Raw genomic sequence first — 24087 nt, 5'->3', positions numbered from 1 at the left:
CTTACAAACAAAATTATGATTTTGGACATTATGTGTCATTTTATTTTACTTTTTTTTTTTCAATATTAGTGATGAACCTGGGCCTTGTGCATGCTAGGCAAGTGCTCCACCACTTGAACCGCATGCCCAGACCTTTTGTTTGTATTTTGGTTTTGAGATAGGGTCTCCTTAACTTTACCCAGGCTAGCCTCAAACTCACAATGCTCCTGCTCCTGCTTTCCAAGTAGTTGAGATTACAGATGTATGCCAACATTCCCAGCTCGTGTCTTATATACATACATATGTATGTATGTATGTGTCACATGCACACCATATTTCATTGATTTTAATAAAATTATTTTCACAATAATAACACATTATTATTGTTCTAGTAAGTCATTCAGAGTCTTCATTAACACATAAATAAGTAGATGTTTGAAATTCTAATGTGCAATGCCACAGGCATGACCTTAAAGAGGTAAAGAGCACTATGCTGTGGCCTTCTTACTATTTATCTACAACAGTTTTAAAGTGCTACTCCAAGCACTGGTTTTATTACCTCAATGCTATCTATACTCATTTAGTTTTGGGGGTTCTTGGTTGTATATATCTTCTACAGATTCAGAAAGAAAATCTTTTGGGGGACCATATTTACAGGATGAAAACTGCATCGACTGTGAATTAATTTTTAAAGTGTACCATGCTAGCATCATAATAAAAATATCTATGTAAACATTTGCTACCAATGATAAGCACTTAAGCTGGGCATTGTAGTGCATGGCTGTTTACCCCAGCCATCAGGAAGCTGAGTCGGGAGGATTTTGAGTTCCAGGCCAGCCTGAACTACATAGCAAGACCCTGTTTCCAAAACAAAGCCAGGCACTGGTGGCTCATGCCTATAATCCTAGCTACTCAGGAGGCAGAGATCAGGAGGATTGGGGTTCAAAGCCAGCCCAGGCAAATAGTTCTTGAGATCCTATCTTGAAAACCCTTCATAAAAATAACAAATGAAAAGCACTTAATCATAAATATTTGTGTAATAAAATGTTAACAATCTGAAACAGAACAGTAAGGACACTCAACCTCTCCTAATTCTATGGGTCATGAGACAGTAATGTCAGCTGACTTGCGGTCGTTTGAGGAAGAGTCATCATATTTGTCTGAATGATCCTTCCGTAGCATTGAAATCTGAGAATTTGCATATGAATTTTTTAACATTTCTTTTTAAGATAAAAATGAACCTTTGCACATAGTTAACAGAGCCATTTTCTTAAATGTAAAGTTTTTTTAATAGAAATCTTCAGCCAGCTTTGGTGGCATGTACCTATACCTCCAGAACTTAGGAAACTGAGGCAGGAGGATCTTAAGTTCAAGACCATCCTGGGCCATGTGGCAAGAGCTGATCTCACTAACAGAAAAAATGGAGAAAGGGAAAGAAAGAACCTTGTTATCATCAATTTTTTGACATTTTAAATGAGCTATATTCCTTTCTCTAAAAACATTAAAACACAACAGCATAAAATCACACAACACACTAATTAAATTTCAAAGTAATTTAAAATAGTATACTTTCCTAATTATCTTGATTACCCAATTGACATGTTTTTCTAAAAACTTCTAAGGAGGACCAATGCAAATGACTTTCTTCTTCCTTTCTAACAGGATTTTGTAAATTCTTATGAAGTGTTTTTAAATAAAGCAGATACTTAGATATATTTCTGGTTTGACTCTGACCGTAGTTTTATTTTCTCTTCAAAGCTAATAAGCAAGCACATCAACTTCAGTTCACTACCCAAATTCCAAATTAATAAACTCAAAGATCATTTTTAATGTGTGTTTTGGGCTGTATTTGCATATCTCACTGTGTTTAATTTTTTTCCTTAGTTCTGAATAAAGAATATAAACAGATATGCCCCCAGTGTCTGTTGCCCGGGCCTGGTTGACAATTAATGTTGTTTAGCCTTTATTAGTTAAATTTGTTTTAGCCTTCTCAGAGTTTTGAGATCAGCAGATCTGACTTGTGACACTTGTGGCCTGTGGCAGTTCCACAAGGACAGAACCAGAGTCAATGAAGTCACAGTTCAAGCATAGCCAGTGTAGCTATTGACATGCAAACTCATGTTTTATGACATTCTTTTGATAAGGTCATAGGTAGTGTAGAAAAAATTCATACTTTTGAGTCAGGTAGACATGCTTTTGAATACCATCTAAGCCCCATCCCAGATGTGTGACCTTCAGAAAATTACCTAACCTTTCATTGTCTCAGTTTTCTCATCTGTGAAATGAGGATAAGAATACCTTTCTTTCGGGGATTAATGGAGGATTAGTAAACCCTGTAGCACATACCTGCCACGCGAAAGACCTCCCCTTGTCCTTCTCCTCATCATGCCAAAGTTTGTTTGATCTTAAATGTACTGTGTAGATTCTCTCCTTGACCTCGCTTTATCATTAGTGTACATAGTTAAAAACAAGCTATAAAGTAATGTATTTGTCTGTGTGCATATAAATGCATTTTAGCAGTTGTGATAAAAATCATTATGCTGAAGGCCCAAATGAATCCATATTATTGTGCAGGCATATGTTTCAATGAGCCTCTGCTTACATCCCTAAATTAGCTGCTGTGTAAACAGATTTTGTAACCTAAATACAAAACAGACAACTTTACATGTAATGATAGCCATAGAAGGACACAGGAATGGAATGTGATCTGAGTTTTTTGTTGTTTTTTGCTTTTTTGACAGTTCTGGAGTTTACACTCAAGCTCTTGTGCTTGTTGCTAGGCAAATGCTCTGCCACTTGAGCCACAGTCCCTTTTGCTTTTAGTTTATTTTTCAGGTAGAGTCTTGTGCTTTTTCACCAGGACCAGCGTCTGACATGATTCTCCCACCTACACCCCCCTAATAGCTGGGCTTGCAGGCATGTACTACCACACTCAACTTGTTTTTATGGTCAGGTCCACTACTTCTGCCCTATCTGGCCTTGAACCATGATCTTCCTATCTCCACCTCCCACGTAGTTGGGATCACTATACCCATCCCTTAGTTGTATCTTTTAAAGTAAAAAAGAAATTGTTGAACTTTCAGCAGCATGGATGTGAGAGAATTGATCCAAGATCCCACAGAGAAAATGCTATTTGTAGGCTCAGTGGGCAGTTTTATAATAAGAATGATTGAAATTATGTCATTCTTCAAAAATATTCGAGGTTTTTTTATATGTGTCTCAAGATACTTTTACCTCTGAAGATGGTGATCTAGAATAGCCTAGTCTAGGAAAATTTTTTCAAATAAAATAGTTTCCTCTGGCCATTCTTGGCATAAATGAATATATACTCCATGAGTGTACGGTGACCTGAGCTCATTTGTAAGCTCATTGTACAGTTATTACATAGGGCCAAAGTGAAGCTGGTCAAAATGGAAGGTTATTGCACTGGAGATGACCTACTTTCTCCCACTCATTCAGATATATCCAGTTTTTTCCTCCAGAGTTCGAAGATATCATAGGATTTTTTTTAACTTAGGTAGTAGATGAGATTTAAAAATGTAAAGAAAATGCTAGCAACGAAGAAAAGTATCCTACACTCTGGGAAGCACTCCAGAGGTGTGACAACTTATAGAATATTCCATTAACACCACTGTAGTCCTATGGCCATTGAGGCACATGGAAGGCCAGGACCCTCTATGTTTTAGTAATTCTTTTGCCTTTTGAGCTTATATAAGTAGCTTTGCTTCATCTAAATGTAGAAGGTACATACAATGGAGTTCCATTGTAATGTCATCTGTTTTCCTCATTTTTTATATACCCGTTTTAAGTTCTAAGTTTTAGAATTTGCTCAATAGTTTTTGTACCTTCTCAATAGATAAGCTACATAAGTCCCTGTGTTGTGCCTCGCAGATTGTAGACAATCAGTAAATGCTTGTCATTTTCCTCTTCTTTGGAGATCTCATTTTTTCCTTCAGCCTCAGGTTTGACCTTGACGTGAATAGATTCACAAAGGAATCCCAGTGCTGCCCTTTCCAGTGCATTATAGTCTTTGTCTGACTTGTAGGGAGCTAGATTTTTTTTTCATTAAATTCATTTTATCTAGAGTAGATTCATTACCCTCCCTTCTGCTTTTCCTAATCTTAAGGTAAAGAGAGACAAGTTCAAGTGTGATCACCAGCAACTTTTCTTAGTGACCTTGAGCATTTACCATCATATATAGGTGTGCTAGATGCTTTTTAAACTTAACTCCCACTCATTTAGTCCATTCAACAAACAGTTTTACCTCCATAATAACATACTTATTGAGTGTAATTTAGATAAGTAGTCTTGGGGCTAGGGATGTAACTTGGTGGTAGAATGCTTAACTAATGAGTGACTATAATTTGCCAGCTATGAAAGTAGTAGGTGAGCAATGTGGACAACATCTCTGTTTTCACAGACCCCGCAGTCTGCTAGAGAATCAAGGCAAATGAACAACACTTAACACTGCTGTGTTTCTGGAAGCAGAAGTTGGATGCAGCCGAAGTGTAGGCAAAGGAAGGAGGGCCAGAATGAAGATTAGAGCTCCAAGTATAGCTCACAGCGTGAAATCTACATGAACCTGTCAAAGAACTTGCATTTGATTCAGAACACAGTAGAGGAAGAATGAGGGGAACTGATGGGAAATTAGAATGGGAAGACATTTGCAGACTTTGAGTACTGTGTTCTTTCTCTAAAGTGGTGGAGGTGGTGATGGTGACCTTCAGGTTTTACTTGTTCATTCAGCAGCTATTTATTGAGGACTTCCTTTCTGAGAAGGGTAACCAATATGTGACCCAGGAGATCCACACACTCCAGCATTTATTCCATGTTCTCCTTATCAGATGTATTTCTGAGATACCCATAATGGTAATGGCAATCTTTTTCCATTGTCTATACTCAAGCCTGGGAGGTACTCACCAAGGAATTAAAATGGCAGCCTCTGGCAGGTAATTGCAGTAATATGTAAGAGAGAAGTGACCATGGGTGAGTACAGACAATGAAGGATTGAAATTGCCACCATGGAGATCTCAGAAATACAACTGATGAGGGAAAGGTCGAATAATTTCTAAAGCATATGAGCTCCTAGGTCACGTGTGGAGACATGAATGTATGGTAACACTGCTGTCTATGCTTCTGTGGCTTCCTATACTCAGATGTGGGTGTACCATTCAAGTGACCTTAGGTGGGAAGTTTTCCTGGCAAATGTAATAAAAGTACCAAGCATAAAAGAGTTGAAAATGTTAGCAAAATAGTGGAAGACAGTATGGCCCATAAAAGTGAAGATATGAAAAGCAGATGGATAAAAGGAAAGTAATCAATGCCATGGAGGTCTATATGATCATAGATGTGGGAGGAATAGCTAAGTGGGAGATCTAAAAGGATCAGAGATCAATTCCATACTAGGAGTGAAACAGCTCCTAGTGAAGGCAGAGTCCAGGTGTGCCCAGTCCAGAGGACAGAAATGGGGTGTTAAAGTCAGAGAGCTGTGGTTCTTGACAGGGGCAGTACTGCCCAGTAGGGAACATCATGGACATTCCTCAGGGCATTTTGTTTTTCATGTCAAAATGCCTGAGGAGCCAAAACTGTCAACTTGACATTTCTGTGGAACAAAGATCTGATATGTGACTTCCAGATGCTGCAGTAAACATTCAGAAACTGAAAAGATGACTCAACGTGGTAGGGCTTCTAGATAAGAGAGAACCTTTAGTGATACTGAAGCCCTGTCCCATCTCCCTAGGTAGTGTTTTCACACCACTCTTAAAGGTCAAACCCCATCATGTGTATTATGGTCTTCTCTTTGATAGTCTTGACTTGGCATCTTGTTTCCATTAAGGTCGCTTCCCTCCTTCTTCATCATTGTCTACTAAACTTGGGTCTGTGGTTTCTATCCAAATGTTTATTCTAATGTCTCCCTGTACTTTTGGGCTCTCATTTTCCTTGTACAGAATCACTTTTGATCTTTTAAATCCAAATGTTAATTATAAGTAGTTTCCACTCATGGTTATTGTAGCATTATTCACAATAGCAAAGTAATGGAATCAGCCTAGGAGCCATCAACAGATGAATGGGTAAAGAAAATGTGGCATATGTATGCTACAGAATATTATTCAGCCATAATGAAGAATGGAATTGTGTCATTGCCAAGAAAATGGGTGAAACTGGAGATAATTATGTTAAGCAAAATAACCAGACTAAAAAAGACACAAGCTGCATGTTTTCTCTCATACACAGAATCTATATCTAAAGAAAAAAAAGACACGAACATAAAAGGCTGACTTTTGTGGACAGTCAACTAGTGGGAGGTAGGAGGAGAAAAAGAGAGGGCAAGGAGAGGAAGAATATGATCAAAGTACATTGTATCTATCTTCCACATATCATTGTTAGAGCAGCATATTGTTTGGAGAGGGGAACTTATATGTGTTAATAAGTTATATTAGCAATGAACTCCACTTAAGTATATCCATAGGATTCATGGAGCATTGGAGAATAAAGGGAACTTGCCAGAGAAAAGGTACCTGAGAACAGTGTGAGGAAATGTGGCAGGTGGTAGTGAATGACCTCCAGGGAGACAGCTGTTTTTATGCAAGGGTTATGGGGCAAGATATTGCAGTAGAGGAAGAAGGCACAGTCCCCAATGCCCACCTCTTCATCTTTACTCACATTCTTCCCTCCACCCAGAGCGCCCACCCCACTCCTCTCTTTTTCCCTCTTACCTCCCACTAGTTAACTGTCCCCAAACAATGATACCTAGAAGAATAGGTGGGCAAGGGAATGAACAGTTAAGTGCCTGGGCTGTGTGCTAGTCACTGTACAGGATTTCTTATCCATTCCTCCCTAAAATGACAGTGGCATCCGATCAAGCTCAGTGGGTTCACCTTGTCCAATATCACAGGAGAGGGAGTGATAGAGGGAACAGGTGGGCATCTAGCTCAGGTGGGCTGACCCTGCAGCCTGTATTCTTCCCACTGCACTACACAACCTTTAAGGGACCCCAGTTGGCAGAGCTGTGAGAAGCTTTGAGATGCAAAGGGAATGCTAGCTTTTTGAGGCTTGTGCCCTTCCAACTTTTGATTTCAGACTCCTATTTGCCTCATTATCTAGTTCAGCCAGTCACTTTCTTTGAATGCAGAATTTATCATTTTTTATTATTCACAGCATTCACTGTATGTCTTGCTCAGTATAAATGTTCAGTACATATGCTGTTTATACGAGTTTTCAGTTGCTTATAGTGTAGGAGAAGATCTCCATAAAAATAAATGTGACCATGGATTTGTAAATTTACAATGCATAAGTGATTTTGCATTCAAAATAAAGTCAGTTGTACTCTTAGTACAACTATAACATAGTTATACTCTATGTTATATATATAAAGATTTTCTCTTATTGAGACCTAAAAATAGTTAAAATTGCAGAGATCACTGTCTGGGCTGTGAGTCCAGTGTTATACGTACTCATGTATTTAGGCTCTTGTGAATACCATTGCTTAGCAATATACTCAGATATCCTTAAGTATGTTTCATTTAAAGCATTTCTGACCTTTTTGAGGGAAACGTAGGCATTTAAACTTTAAAAGTAAAAAGGTAACAAAAGGTCCTATGTGTAACTTTTTCTTATGTACAACTTAACTAGCAATAACCTCTTTACTTGAAATGCAAGAAGGGTCCATGTTCTGGGTCTGACTTACAGATTCATGGCAATTGTAGATATGTTAGATGGTGTTTGTTTGGTAATGAATTTCTGTTATGCTGCTTTTCAGGTCCTGTAGGAGTTGGGCTGAATGAACTGAAGCGGAAGCTGCTGATCAGTGACACACAGCACTATGGAGTGACAGTGCCTCGTGAGTTTTGTGTTGCTATAACTACACAGTAACGATTTCTAAACACTTACAGAGCACCATGGTGCCGAGTTCTGTGCTCAGCATTCACCCTCTAAACCTCCCATCAACGCTGTGTACTATGCAGTGATGCAATTCACATTTTACAGAGGAGAAAACTGAGCACCAGAGGCTAAGGGATTTACCCTGATCACACAGGTTTTTGGTAGAATATTTATTAATTGCAGATTCCTACTTTTAGATTTTCATGATGATTTTTAATTCACACATGACATCAACTTATTGTTTACAAATTTTTATCTAAGTCTCACTATTCTATTTCCTTAAATAAGTGCTAATGTATTCCAGAGTTTTTCACCAATTTTATGATTAAAAGGACCAAACCAGAAAGTGTTGAGGGAGCTTTCTTATAACATGAACCTGTCTTAATTGCCTTTTATGTGTAGTCATTGGCAGATAGTGTTAAATGGGCTTTTCATGGCCACATAGACCAAATATGGTAGGCTTCTTTTCAGTACACAGAATTAGATCTATTTTTAAAAATGGTTTTCATAGGCATTTTTTACAAATGAAATACAATGCTTGAAACATTTTAATCTCCAGAATAAATGCCATTTGACTACTTAATATGTTGATGTTAAGAAAGCCCTCTAAAAGGCTAAATTGAAATGTTGGCTTTTTCAAGTGGTTTTAGTACAGTTAAAAAAATCATTTGTATATTGCTCTTAGCAATGTTCTCTAGTTTTGGAAGAGTTCAACTTTATTTTAAAATTATAGTTTTCTATTACCTCAAGTTACTTCTTGTTACTACATTTTTCCAAATTATTGTTTATAATCATTTTCAGCCATAAGTAACAGGGCTGCTGGTTTCCACCAAGGGAGATGAAAGTAAAGGAAAATGTGGAATTAGACCACTTCTTTTTGTTTTTTCCTTTGATTTACTTCTCTTACATAGGTAATTAGAAAAAGTTGCAAAAACAATTGGTAAGCTGGCAGGTGAGCTGTTATAGAAGAAACCTAGAAGGTATAAAAAACAGATTTCAGTGAAGAAAACAAATTAATAATTTCTTACTGCCTGCTCATTTCCTTAGTGTCTTAATTTATGTAAGCTCCCCTAGCAACTATAGAAGATGGGCACAGAGAAGGAAACAGGTAGAACAGGTACTTTGTCTTACTCAGAGTTCCATAGGTGGTAGTTGCACTTGGATTTGAAGCTAGGTTTTATGACCTCACTTCTTTTGTTCTTTCTCCTGTGTAACACTAGCAATCTCTTCAAACTGCACTCTCTTTATTGTTGCTCAGTGAGCAGTAAAAACTGATTGCTTTTGAAGATAATAAATATCAGTAAGGTTATCCATCAAATTAACCTGCTATGATGGTTTTGGTGTTCTTGAAGATCCAAGAACAAGGCACTTTGGCCTCACCTAATCCAGCCATTAAGATAATATTTGCCTCTGAAGTTAGTGTAGAAGTTGACAATATCCAGGAAGGTTCTGAGGCTTGCACTCTTCAAAGAAATCCTCAGAATAGTTATTTTCCGTTCAGACTCAGTTTTAAATGTGTTACTTTTAAAAGATCCCTATATAACAATGTTTTCCAGACTTGCCTGATAAGAACCCCCTCACATTCTGATGGAAAGATATGCCCACAAGAGTGTATATTCATAGCAAGCATCCCAAGTGATTCATAATGTCAGACATGTTTGGAAAATACAACCACAGTAATCAATTCAGGTTGTTTTAGTTAATTCAAGAAAAATATATTTTAAGAGAAATTTTGTCTTGCTTTGTAAAATTCTTTGAGCAGACTCTGGAATATTAGAGAAAAATTCCTGTTTTGATTATGCTAGTATTCTGTTTGAGATCTAATTCTGTAATTCTCCTTTCTGAAACATATATTAAATATCCACCAAAACAGATAGAGTGAGAGTTGTGGAGCAGTGGAACTCTTGCACATTGGTGATGGGAGTGAAAATGAACTCAACACATATGGTGTGCGTAAACACATATGACCATATTACCCAGCAATTCCACTCCCAGATTTATACCCAACAGAAGTGTGTATGTACATTCAGCAAAAGACAGACTCAGATATGCTTTGAAACATTTATTCATAAGAACCCCAAGCTGAAATCTATCCAAATGCCCTTCAATAGTAGAATAGATAAGTAAATTTATGGTATGTCTTCACATGGACACTAGAATGCAGTGAGGATGAATGATCTGCAGCTGCTCACAATATGAATGAAACCCACAAACAGCATGTGCAGAAGAGGCGGCAGGCACACAAGAGAACATGCATTATGACTCCATTTGTATGAGTACAGTAAAAGCAACAGTAATGTGTGCTGCTAGAAACTTTGTGAAGAGGTTGGCTAGAAAGGAACTCAAGCAGTAACTCCTGAATGCTGGCAGTGCCCTGCTTCCTCTTAAGAGTGCTGGTTACATGGTCATGTCAATCTGAGAATTCATCAGGTAGATATATAACTTACATGTGAATATGTCTGTCGGTGTGTCATTTAATGTTAAAAAGAAACACTTAGTAGTAGTTTAGGTAATTGTAATTTGCTGGTGTTGACTTTCTGGTTTTTGATAAAGTGCAATAGTTATATGAGTCCTATCAGAGAAAATTGAGTGATGGTGACGTGGGACATCCATGTACTATTTTTAAAACTACTTCTGAATCTGTAATTATTTCACTTTTTAAAAAAAGCACAGTTGCACACCCTTTAATGATATGTTATGGCCCATGAAATGCATTGTTAGGCAGTTTCATCACTTAAATGTACATAAACTAGGTTGGCTATAACATCACTAAACTATAATCTTCTAGGACTGCTGCTGAATATGAGGTCCATGATAAAAAATGTCATACAACATTCCTGTATTTACAGGAATGCTAAATCCAGTAAATGTAATTCTTGGGCTTAATGACTGAAAAATAGTTAACAAGAGTTATTGTTATAGGTAGTAAATATTTAGTGGATTCCAAAATCTGTATAGCTGGACCTTGGGCAGTCTTAGTTATGCACACACATGGTTTCTCGTAAAGGCCTATATCACAGATTTTGTGTTCTCATAGATCTCAGAGTACCAAAATTCTATAACACTTCTTTGTCTAAAGGATGCCTCACTTGAGTTTTCCAAACATAATATTCCATGGATGGGGAATGTAGCTCAGTAGTAGAGCATTCACCTAACATGTACAGGCCCTAAATTCCATCCCCAATACTGCAAAAGAATAAAGTGTGTTACATCTTGTAATCTTCTCCTAGGCAAGTTCAGTTCCCTTGCTCAGGATTCCTCCTTACTGAACTTATAGATTAAAATTAAGACACTAAAAATTCTTCATCAGTGAAATAACGTAAGACCTGGCTAATACAGGTTGGTTATGATACACAGACACTTTGATAGTAGACATGTTACCTTTCAGACATGTTCAACAACATCATAAGTATCTCCCTCAATTACCTGTTGATGTAGTTCTAAAAATATCTTAACCCTCAAGGGAGACTTCATGTGTCAGGACAATGATCCCTTCTATAGAAGGGTAAATTTTTAGTAAGTGTCCTGCTTTTACAGTTGAATAAAGACAAACTTTTCTTTGCTCGTGACAAACATATCAATGTAGAAAATTCTCAATTTTGATTTCCAACAAGACTTTTTTCCTAAGTCTACTGTTTGCCAAAGGAATACCTCCAACCATCAACAATAGGCATGATTAAGTAATAAGTGAATTTAGCCCTATTTCAAAAACAGGGCATCATACTAATTTTAGTAACATTCATATTCTTGGATGTGTATTATTTTATATGCTCAACAGAATATTTTTCTGCTGTGAAATTTATTCTTAGTTTTAATGATAGATGAAAATTTATCAGTATTTTACCCTGTTCCTGGAAAGGATGTGATTTTCTGTAAAGAATATCACTACCTCTCCGTGATCCACAAGTGGAACAAGTATAAAACACTGTTTCAGGAAATCTGAGCATCATATTAAACTTGATAACTCAATAAAAAGGAACTAACATTTGGGATATAATTTAAATTATTTGGGCTTTAAAAATTCATTCCTTTTAGTATTAGGTTATTTTTCCCACTTCACATTTTATAGCATTATTAAAATATAATTGAGACATATAAACTGCACATATTTAAAATGTACAATTAGATCAGTTTTAACACCTGTATACACATGTGAAACCATTATCATGGTAAATATAATGAACATTTCCATCTCCTCAAAAAAATTGTATTTTTCCCTGTATGACTGACCCCAGGGAACTACTGGTCTATATTCTATCCCTGTGGTTTATTTGGAATCATCAGTACTTTACTTTGAATTATTCAAGTTGTACCTATTTTTCTCTATGTTCATTCTTTTCCAGCCAGTGTGAGTTTGAGATTCACCCTTGTTGTTTCATGGATCAGTATTTCTTTAGTAGCATTCCTTGGTAGAGAAATACCACAGTTTGTCTGTTTACCAGTTAATGGATGTTTAGAGGTTCCTCTATCATCCCCATTTTTAGCTACTATAAGATAAAGTAATTAAGATAAGTTTATGTGTAAACTTTCAATGGACACATGTTTTGTTTCTCTTGGGCAAGTAAGAATAGCCAGGGTATAGTTTTAAATTTTTTAAAGAAACTACCAGATCTTTTTCCAAGGCCATTAACTATTTTGCAGTCTTCTCGTGCTTGCTGTTTACATGGTATATCTTTTTCTATCTATTTACTTTCAGTGTATCTGTGTCTTCTTATGTGATGTATTTTTCTTATAGACTTGTAAGCAGACATACTAGAGTCTTGCTCTTTAACACATTCTATAAATATCTTCCTTTTAATTAGGACAGATAAATCATAAGTATTTATTGAATTATGCCAATGGATTTAAGCAACAATTCTATTTGTTTTCTGTTTGTTTCTTCTGTATTTTCTTTTTTTGTCTTTTGTGGATTAGCTGAATGTGTTTTAGTATCCCACTTTACCTATTGACTGTCTGGTTTATGAGTCTTTACATTAATTTTTTACTAGTTGCTCTGAAGATTACAATATGCATGTCCTACCATTCACAATCTAGAGTTAATTTTGCCATTTTACATAAAATATAGCAGCTTTGCAACTATGTTAGTTCCTTGACACCTACCTTAATCTATGTGTTGTAGTCATTGAGTATATTATATTTGCATACATTGAATACTCTATCAAACAATGTAACTTTTACTTTAAAAGAGTTATATATATATTGCAATGAATTTAAGAGGATAAAAGTAGTCTATTATATTTGCTCAACTATCTGTTCTTTCTTCATTCCTGAAGACACAAGTTTCTTTTTTATCATTTCTCTTCATCCTAAATAACATTATTTCTTTTTTAGCACAGTCTGCTGATGTTCTGTTTTTCCTCATCTGAGAAGGTCTTTACTTTACTTTTATTCTTAAAAGATATTTTGGTTGATAGCTCTTTTCTCTCAGAAAAGATATTATTTCATGGATTTCTTGTTTCTGTGATTGGAGAAAAGAAATCTGTGATAATTTAAATCATTATTCCTTTATCATGTTTTATTTTCCATTTTAAATCCAAGCATTTATTACACTAACAATGTTATACAATCACACCTCCCAGAAGAATGTCCATATCCATTGAGTAATCCTTCTCCATTTATTCTTCCCTTCCCTCCCTGGGTTTATCATGGTTTTTGTTTGTTTTGGTTTTTTGGTTTTTTCTCAGTGATAGAGATTGAACCCATGACCTCATGCATTCTAGGCCAGTGCCCTACCACTTGAGCCATGTCCCCCATCATTATTCCCTTATGTGTACTATATGTTTGCTAGCTATTTTTAGGTTTTTTATTTAATTTATTTTTAATAATTCCGTTATAATATCTAAGGCTTTTCTTTCTGAATTTTCCCTGCTTGGGATCTGCTTAACTTCTGAAAGCTTTAAGTTTATGTCTTCCACCAAATTTTAGAAGCTTAGGGTTATTTCCTCAAATACATGTTTTCTGCCCCAATCTCTTTTTCCTCGCCTTCTGGTACCCCAATTATGTATATGCCAGGCATTTCAACATTTTCATCCAGGTCCTTGGAGTTCTATTTATATTTTTTTCTGTCTCTTTTTCTCTTTGTTCACATTATGTAATTTTTATTACCTGTCATCAAGGTCACTGGCTCCTTTCTCTATCATCTTTATTCTGCTACTGAGCCCATGTAGTGATTGAATCTTTTCAATTCTAAAATTTCTACTTAGTTCTTCTTTTATGGATTCTGTCTCTTTCCTAAGAATTCATGTAACCAGTCAGTTTGGGTGTGTTATCCTTATGAAGCACAGTTACAGTAGTTGTTTTAAAGTCTGTGATCATCTTAATTTCCAGGTCACTCAGGTTTCCATCTGTTTTCCCTTGAGAATTGATCATCTTTTCTTGATTCTTTTGTGTTATATAATTTTGGATTACATTTTAGATACTGTGAATGCTATTTTATATTAATTCCAGGTCCTGTTATAAAATTGTGGAGAATGTCAATGGTATGTATTTATTTTAGCAGGTAATCAACTATGTTATATTTAGACCCTAAGATCTATGTCATTTACCTTTGCTGTGTTGGTTTGGATCTGTCCTGACTGAAGGATTAGTCTGAGACTTTGTGTTCAAGTCTCAGCTCAGTTCTCTAAGCCTTTCCTGCATTGATTTGGGGGGTACACTACTTCCATTATTCCAGGGTTAGACTGAGACTTGTATATTCTAATCACAGTTCAGTTCTTAAATGAATCCGACTATGCTGGTTTGAATCTGAACTGCATGGATAAGGGCAGGAGTTATTCTTAGATTAAGGTCGGTTCATACATAGAATTCAAGTATTTCCTTCTCTGCTTTCTCCCCTTCTGGATTCCCTCCACACTGTACAACCAGCAAGGGCTTCCTCCCCACCCCCATTCTTTTCATCAAAGTATTAGGGCTTCTAGCATGTGTAAGGTCCATACAGGTTCATTCCCTTCCATAATCTCTCTGTTTTATTTATTTTCAAGGTGCTTACAAAATTGTTTGGGGTCCAGAGATTCTATTTGTAATCAGAAAGAAGGGTGGGCTATAACAAGTTTACACTTGCCATATCAATACTAGAAAGCCTTGTGTCTTGTTGCTTGTAATTAATCATACATTGTCTGCTAAAAACAATTAGACAAAATTATTGGAAGGTTGCAAGTTCAGTAGTAATTCTAAGAAGATACTGCTTAGATAATTACATTGGAGTAGTGACCAACATATAAAGGCCCTGGACAAACATTGATGATATACTGTTTCTCCTGTGTAAGGAAGATAATAAAATAATATCAGAGTTTACCTTATAACCTGGTAGACAGCAGAACTCAGTGAATGAAGGTCAAAAAGCAAAGATAATAAAAACATTAATTGCAAAAGAAAGAAGTTTTCCTGAAAGCTTTAAAACATTTATTTATTTAATTATCTTATTAAAGAGTCTTAAAATAATGTATACTAGCACAGACACACATTGCAATTGAATTTTTAATCCACGTTTAAGTTTTAGTATCTGGAAAATCTTAATTTATGACACTTTACTATATTTTATTAGATAATTTGCTTTTTATAGGTTTTTAAATCCTGTGCAGAAAATGACTTTAAATACACTTGATGGTTTCTTTTAAAGATTTTCTTTAAGGCAGCTAATGTAGGCTTTTTCTAAACTCATTTTTTTTAATCAAATCACAGATACCACCAGAGCAAAAAGAAGCCAGGAGAGCGATGGTGTTGAGTATATTTTCATTTCTAAGCATTTATTCGAGACCGATGTACAAAATAACAAGTATGTGGAAATTTTTTAGAATTTTGATATAACTTGTTTTTAAGTATGTGCCTGTATACCAAGTTTTCAATAACTTAGGGTTCCCTACTATTTGAAATACAATTGAATTAATCACAGTGATATTTGAAACCCATAAAAATGTGATAGTAATTGATAGATGTTACCAGTTGTCACTTTTTTTTAACCAATCTAGAGCCTGCTCCATTTATTTTAAACTAAACACATGGGAAATATTTTGTGACATTTGGGAAGGTTGTTAGTGCTGTAATGTGACCTCTTTCCAGCCACTAATTAAATCTCAACATGTAACGTGGGTAGAATTTTATTTTTAAAAATAGTGGATAACAATGTAATGTTTTCCTGGTCCCACAGTCTCTTTCATACTACACATCTCATTCTTACATTGGCACTTCAAAAAACTGAAATAAAGTTAACCACCTTGCATTTACTGTCTAGCTCTAAGAGGCCCCACTCCCAGCTTTTCCATTTATTTAAGCATGAGTACTTCAGGATATCAAAAGCAATGTGTGTTTTAATGCAGGACTGAGGGATTTTACTGAAACATCGAAACACTTTCCTCACGTTTGGTGAAGTGATTGTGTTTTTATAGCACATAATCACTGCCCTGGTTCCATTAGCCACCACCCAGCTCCTATAGTTCTGAAGCCGAGCGTGGTTACTCTGTAGTGTGCAGTGAAATTCCAGTAGTTTCTATTGTTTGGCTTGTCCACTGTTTTATTGCATTGCATTAGTTCTGAAAAAGGGGTGATGGAAAACATTAGAGTTCTGCTGGACCAAAGTACTTTTCTGTTTAAGTGTAACACAAGCAAGTGTTGCTGATTGAAAATGTAGACGATTTTTCAAAATTGACATTTGCTGAAGAACTTGGCCCTGTTTATTTTATTAAACACATTAAAAAAAATTACATGTTCAGCAAAAATATCTTTTTACCTATGAATTATTTCTTGCTACCTGTATTTTTTTATTCACAAATGATTCTGATACAACTTTAATTTTCCACAGGTTCATTGAATATGGCGAATACAAAAACAACTACTATGGCACAAGTATTGATTCAGTTCGTTCTGTCCTAGCTAAAAACAAGGTTTGTTTGTTGGACGTTCAACCTCATGTAAGTAAAACAGTGAGCTGTTCAGGACCTTATGACCCATGTAATCTATCATATTTCGTGTGAGGTTTATCTAAAGTCTGTTCATTTAAATGCAATTTGAGACATATTTGCTGAGGGTATTAGAAAAAACGGAGTGACCAAAGTACCCAGATCCATGTGTAACTTTTGTTTGTATGCATTCAGGTTCAGTGACACTCTTAGATTTATGTATGTATTTCACATTTTAAAAATGCATTACAATGTTGCATGCATAATGTTTTGAGTTATGTATTACTGTGTTTATAATTTATCAGTGAACATTTTGGTTCTCAGTCCTTTTTCTTTGATTTTGATCCTATACATGTCCTAAAAGCCCAAAACTTCACTAGAGCTGCTGGGCATTTACCAGAAATTGTACAGCTCCCTATAGCAGCTTTCAGGCAGACTTCACTCATCACCCTGGAAACATCACCCTGGAAACTCAAGTGAACGTTCTGGGCTGAGAATGCCAGTGGATGAAGCATCCAATTGCTTGCCAAAGCACTTATCCTTCTACTGATACCCAATCCACAGTATTGCCCTGGTCCTCCAGGGGACACAAATTCTCCCTCCACTAATAGCAGCACCCTGGGTGCTCAGCTTCCATTTGTCATAACCACTGCAGAAGCCTTCACACCTCTTAGGCAGGCAGAATCTGGATCTTGAGAGTCGTGAGTTTCAGCAAGAAACTGATTCCAGCCAGGCACCAGCAGGGGGTGGGATGGTCTGTCACTTCCAAATGCCCTCTTAGTATCTACCTTCACTCCAGTGCCTCCTCTGTGCCTCTGTTCCCCTCCATACCACCCCTCTCTGTCAGTCTATCATGCCCACACATACCATAACCTTGTAGTGGAGAAGTTCTGACATAGACACTTAGACGCCCCTTAGCTCAGTCACTCATCCTAAACTGTAGATGAGTCCCAAGAAGCAGAGAGTATATAAGTGTAAATAAAATAAGACACTTGAAGAGGGAATGCTAGCAGTTATTCATAGAGAGCAGGGGCTACCTGTGAGGGCCCTATGAAGGGCAGAATGAAAGAAAAGAACCCTGCTTACCAAGATGGCCAGGAGACTCAGCACAGGTGGTTATTTACCACATCGCATCTTTGTGGCATTTGATTTAAAAAACAGTCTCATGGTGTTTTTGTCACTTGTGTTCAACATTAATGATGGTGTATCTCAAAGCATTTTTAAATATATAAGTTATATTCTGTATCTTTTTTTTAGGGCTATTTATCACCTGTAACTGTGAATTGATTGAAAAATAATATATTGAAAGACCTACTGATCTTAAGTACAGGATAATTTTAAGGATGTTTCTTTTTAGGCAGAAAATTCAATAATTTATGGCTAAGAAGAAATACAAGGAAACTCTTTTCTTCTTTATAGACAGTGAAGCATTTAAGGACACTGGAATTTAAGCCCTATGTGATATTTATAAAACCTCCATCAATAGAGCGTTTAAGAGAGACAAGAAAGAATGCAAAAATTATTTCCAGCAGAGATGACCAAGGGGCAGCCAAACCCTTTACAGTAAGTGTGATGATGCTTGATGATAATACCTGAGCACTATGTAAAGCATCTGTGCAGCTGTGGAGACTCAAACTATTAAAGATGAAGTCATGATCAAAGATTTGTAAGAGGTAGAAGTATATTTTGGTATATATATTTTTAATGATTGCACTATAGTTTGTTTTCATGCTTCTTTGGATGGATCTTCACATTAACTTGACTCAAAACCAGTTTGCAGGACCAAGGATGCAGCTGAGTAGTAGAGCACTTGCCTAGCAGGTGCACAAGCCCTGGGTTCCATCCACAGCACTGCAGAAAAAGAAATTATTTTGGTTTATTTTTTTTTTATGTGTACATGATAAGTTTTTCTAGGCCACTTAGTTTTCATTCTAAATTAACCTTATTTTTAAAATTTAAAAATACCAAAATCAGTTACTATTTATCATTAATGATCTAAATAAAACTGCAATAATTTGCCTTCTAGTATCAGCAATCATATTTATCACAGTAAAAAAAAACATTTTGGGCACAGAACTAATATTGAACAATATTCAACAGTAGTATTTATATTTCCTATGTGTGTTATTAGACATAATGAAGATATATTTGTGGCTATTATGGCCTCTGACAAAGCTTTGTAAAATTGTTTTTGTTTTCATTCTTAAAATAATGTATTCTACCCTTGCATCAAAAATAAATGAAGATGCTAAATGTCAAGAGTTTAGCTTTAGTCTGTATTAACCTATAAACTGTTCATTTTAGTTACTAAATACAGGTCTTGTTTTGTTTTTGTTTGTTTTTTGGTTTTGGGGTTTTGTTTTTGTTTTTTTTTTTTTCCGTACTGGGGCTTGAACTCAGGGCCTACACCTAGAGCCACTCCCCCAGCCCTTCTTTGTGATGGGTTTTTTTCAAGATATGGTCTTGTGAACTATTTGCCCCAGCTGGCTTCAAACTGCGATCCTCCTGATCTCTTCCTCCTCAGTAGCTAGGATTACAGGCATGAGCTACTGGTGCCCAGCCAAGGCTTGTTTTTGTTTCCCAGTATTTGATCTTTTCTCTAAAATACTGACAGTATTTATCTATACTGAGGAGATGCTATCATATGGTAGTCAAGGCTCTTGATTAATGCTAAACTTAAATTTTGTGTTGTAAAATCATATGTGACATTGAAATGCAGATTCTGGAATTATTTCAGAATATTATGATTACTTCAGATATTTCAGATAAATTATATATATATATATATATATATATATATATATATAAATTTAAAGGTTTCTTGGTAATTGTAATAAAGGATTGCCTTACTCATCCATGTATCACTTTTATAATCTTAAATTTGATAGCCAACCAAAATACTTACCATTAAAAACATAGCCATGAAGGACTCTTGAACCACTTAGTGAGCCACAGGAAAAACGTGTTAACTATCCTTTTACAATGCTATCCAACCTTAAAAATGTCATGTGTGTTATAAATGCCTCTCTATGAGCAAGCATAAATAATGCAACCTGTACACAGTACTTTTCAGTATTTTAATACTTACACATTCATGTAAAGATTAGTTAGTGACTGATTATCCTGAAATGCAGCTAAGAATGGTTTTGAATCTTCTCAGGAGTTTAATCACAAGTAAATCAGAAATTATTAGAAGTTGGGGTTTGTGAAAAAGTCATGGTTAAAGAAGGTAACTTTTATTTCTGGCTGAGGTGAGAGGCTGAATACAGACAGTTTTAGGTAAATCCATTGCAGGATGTTTTGCATTGATATGAAGTGAGATAATTGCCTGCTTGACCAATTTTTTAAATCATTTTATTTGTAGGAAGAAGACTTTCAAGAAATGATTAAATCTGCACAGATAATGGAAAGTCAATATGGTCATCTTTTTGACAAAATTATAATAAATGATGATCTCACTGTGGCATTTAACGAGCTAAAAACAACTTTTGACAAATTAGAGACTGATACCCATTGGGTACCAGTGAGCTGGTTACATTCATAACTAAGGGAAATTTCCATAATTGTCTTTTTTATAGAGTGCATGATTGAATCATTTGCCATTTTCTTGGTAGAGGGTTTTTTAAATCTGTATCACTGTCATAAATGTACAATCTTGGTAAAAACTGAATGCCAGTTTTGTTTATATCTTTTTACAGTCTTATTTAAAATACAGTATATGACTGTAAAATCTAAAAATCAAAATTTGCACAGTACTATATTCTGAGCAAAACTCTGAATTTACCTTAAGTAAGTGGGCTTCGTATTACAGCTTGAGACGTTCTTGTAGATATGTATCAGTAACCCAACAAATATTTTATAAGGGAAAATAGACTGTTTTTTTGAGATGAGGATGTCAATATGTTATCCAGGCTGGCCTCAAACTCACAGTTCTTCTGCCTCAGCTTCCCAAGTAGCTGAAATTACAGGCATATGCCACACCAGCTTGGAAAATAGGCTTTTAAAAATTACTATAAGGGCTGGAGGATTGGCTCAAGAGGTAAAGCACTTGCCTAGCAAGCGTGAGGCCCTGAGTTCATGCCCCAATGCCATAAAAAAAGAAAGAAAGAAAAGAAAAAATTATTATAAATGTAACTAAAAACCATTCCCAATGGTGGTAGTAAGAATGGTAGTGTCTGAGAGCAAGAAATGATGACAAAGGACATATTCCTTTGTAAATCCTCAGAAGACATTTCTGGTGTCACCATAAAGAGTTTTTGTTTTTAGTTTGTTTTAGGTTTACTCAGTAAATCATAAAAATTTGACTATTATTCTAAAACACATTTTACATGCTAACAATTCAGTTAATGAAAATGTGATCATTTTTCCAATTTGTGCAGTTGATCACTATACATTTAAATTGTGCTAAAATGTGTTTTATAAAACTTCCTACATGATGTTAAATTCTTTGTCACGATGATTCTTAACACTGGCAGACACCATCCTAATCCTGCCATTGTTAAATAAGTGTGAGAAGGACTCTTACGTTGTAAATATGTAGATGGTGTTGCTCAGTTTTTTTCAGTACTACTAATCTTCACCAAGTGAATTAATGATATAGTTCAAAATCCTGCAGATGTCCACAGGTTCTATAAGAGAACATGTCCTGTTGTTCTTGAATGCATTAAGATCCTGCTGATTGAAAATCATTGCATCTGTGACTTTCATCCAAAAAATTACTTTTTGTTGCTTTGTAAAAAGTTTAAATATCATCTTTAAGGAAAAATAGAATATAGTGAAATTTTATATATTTATGAGATATTTTGAAAGGCATATTTTTTTAACAAATGGGGCAATTCATAAAATTGATTATATGTAAAGATATCATAATTTAAAATGGTACTTTATAAATCAAGGTCAACATTCCATGTAAATATCTGACCTTTACACATATAGACCTACACATGTGTTTTGTGCACTACACATTTGGTAGCATTCATCGCTGGATTTTCTTCAAATACGTCAAATTACATATTAGAAAGAGAGACAGATACTAACTACTCCAGTGGCCTTGATACAGATTCATACCAGAATAGCCAGATAATCAGACTAACATAATACAAGTGAGTTATTAATTAAATAGCAGGCCATTCAATTCAAAGCAAAAAAGTGAGGAGCATGGTTACCAAATCTGAAGCCATATGTTAAAGTTGTATGGCTGGTCTAAGAGAAGTACAAGTCTTAATAGTTAGTTTGAGTGGACTATTCTGTTCTTTGAACATTGACTAAAATTTCCCATAAAGCAAGACATCCTGAAACAACACAAGTTAGAAATGTACAATAATATATGAAATCCAATTAATAATTTAGGCAGCCGTATTCTTTACTCTGAATATCTACATTGATATTTTGTCTTCATTTGCAGATTATTGCCTCAATTTTTATTTGGGGGATAGAGATAGTATGAGGTAGTTAAAAACTGAATTCTAGGTAGTGGTGGTGATGGGGATGTTATAAAAATATAACTGTCCAGACCTTTCTCCCCTTTTAGACCAGAGCAGAACAATATTTTTAAAATAATGAAAAGCAATTTGAGAAATCAGGTGGTGTACATAGCCTTATAAGTAATGTTTCTTGGTGATTAAGAAGAGATGTGAGTAAATTTTAATAAGAGATGCCAATCCAAGGTCTTGTTGGTAACTATATAAAAAAGCTCTTGATCCTGTACTTCGTTCACCCTGTCCCTGTCTCCCCCAAAGCACTATGCTCCTCACTTACAGAAGCCTGCTCCCAAGATGGAGCGTCAGCCAGTATTTGAGAGAAGACGAGTGGTTAATTTCTCACGTCTATATATTTAAAATCCAAGACCAAGAAGGGAATTCTGTGCTCCCATTCCAACTTCTAATTACAGTTGGTTAAAAATAAAAAGGTGAAATTGAAGTACAATCCTTACCATGATTTTATTGACCAAGATGAAAACTCTTGATATCTTTAAGGCTGACATTCCTGGCGTTGTATAATGATTGAATGTATCTAAATTGTGCTAACTTAAAATTGTCAAACATGTAAACTCAGATTTACAAAAGTATGTTGTTAAAAGCTTCCTAAAGATACAGAGTTTATTATTTATTTTCTTTTGGAAGAGGAAGGATTTATAGATAAAGACAGTGGAAAACCTTTTATCTTAATAAAGTATCTTCAAACAATATATGTGTTTGGAAATTTTTTTACACTTGAATATTCTGTTTTGTTGTATTATTATGTTCTATTGTATTGTACTATTTCTCATGGTAAGACAAATTCCCTATGATATGAAGTGCATTCCCTTTCATCTTGCCATGTCTGCAATTCAGTTTTATGTAAAAAAATTAATACTGGCCTTGCTGTAACAGTTAAGCCAATTCGCCTCAGGCCAATTGTTTTCACAGAAAGATTGTATGATGTATCAGTTTAAAGTTTGGACTCTGAAGCCAGAATACAATTCTGACCCTAAAGTAGAGGATGATAAAGGCCAATCTTCTGAGTACAATATGGATAAGAATTTAGCCTCAAAATTCAGTTTACAGAAAGTTGGTTTGGGATTTAGAAAACATGATTGTGTTCTAATTTCATCAGTCACTCAAAATATCTTATAAATTAAAAGTCTGACCAAACAGCTGAGCCTACCATTTTGAGCAAAATAACACCTATTTAATTGCTTAATCTGATTTGGGTTATAAGACTATTAAAAAATTTCTATTTTTGAGCCTTGGTTCTGTGCCAGGTAATTTGCTACTTAGTAGTATATAAATTGTGACTGTTGAGTCCACTTAAACAGAAAAATTGTATAGATATAAATTTAACAATTGGTTTAAAACAATGTAATTGCTGTAAATGTTAAGGAAAACTACATAGTAGTAACATCAAAATGTTGCTGTCAAGAAGATACCAAAATAACTGAGAATGGAAGAAAGAGGGAAAAAATACAGATCTATTTAAATATTAATTAAATAACTATTTCTTAATAGTTTGGAAATAATCACCTGTGGAACTCAAAGTAAATACAAAGAAGAATCAAAAAGAGAATCTATAAAATGAGAAGCCATACACAAGACCACATGTGTCCCTTAAAACAAATTTAAATGTCATAAATTCATGTAGTATGAGGCAACTTTTTAATTGAACATCAAGAAATGAAACCAACACATACTTCCAGAGGAGAAAGATTTCAAGTAATACAACTAGAAATAATACGAAGCAAATAGAAAGCACAATAAAATCACAACTGAACTCGGCACTCACTAATTGGATCAAAAGGACTTTTTTTTTGGCGGTATCCTAGTTTTGAACTCAAGGCTTCATACCACACACTCAA

The 24087-nt window shown here is 35.3% G+C and overlaps 1 protein-coding gene across 4 annotated transcripts in view; it reads left to right on the top strand.

Annotated features, from left to right (window-relative positions):
* Window positions 1–22939, top strand: part of Mpp7 (MAGUK p55 scaffold protein 7) — a 230102-nt gene extending 207163 nt beyond the window's left edge. For all 4 annotated transcript variants that reach the window (XM_020183282.2, XM_074056319.1, XM_074056318.1 and 1 more), the window contains 5 exons: window positions 7739–7819; window positions 15541–15634; window positions 16658–16766; window positions 18174–18317; window positions 20119–22939. In XM_020183282.2, the coding sequence (XP_020038871.1) occupies window positions 7739–7819; window positions 15541–15634; window positions 16658–16766; window positions 18174–18317; window positions 20119–20298 (608 nt within the window). In that variant the 3' untranslated portion in view covers window positions 20299–22939. The remainder of the gene's footprint in view (window positions 1–7738; window positions 7820–15540; window positions 15635–16657; window positions 16767–18173; window positions 18318–20118) is intronic.
* Window positions 22940–24087: the final 1148 nt, after the last annotated feature.

This window comes from Castor canadensis, chromosome 15 (assembly GCF_047511655.1).
Source record: "Castor canadensis chromosome 15, mCasCan1.hap1v2, whole genome shotgun sequence".
Lineage (NCBI taxonomy): Eukaryota > Metazoa > Chordata > Mammalia > Rodentia > Castoridae > Castor > Castor canadensis.
Note: the sequence above shows the minus strand (reverse complement) of the source record. Positions and strands in the feature narration are given on the sequence as shown.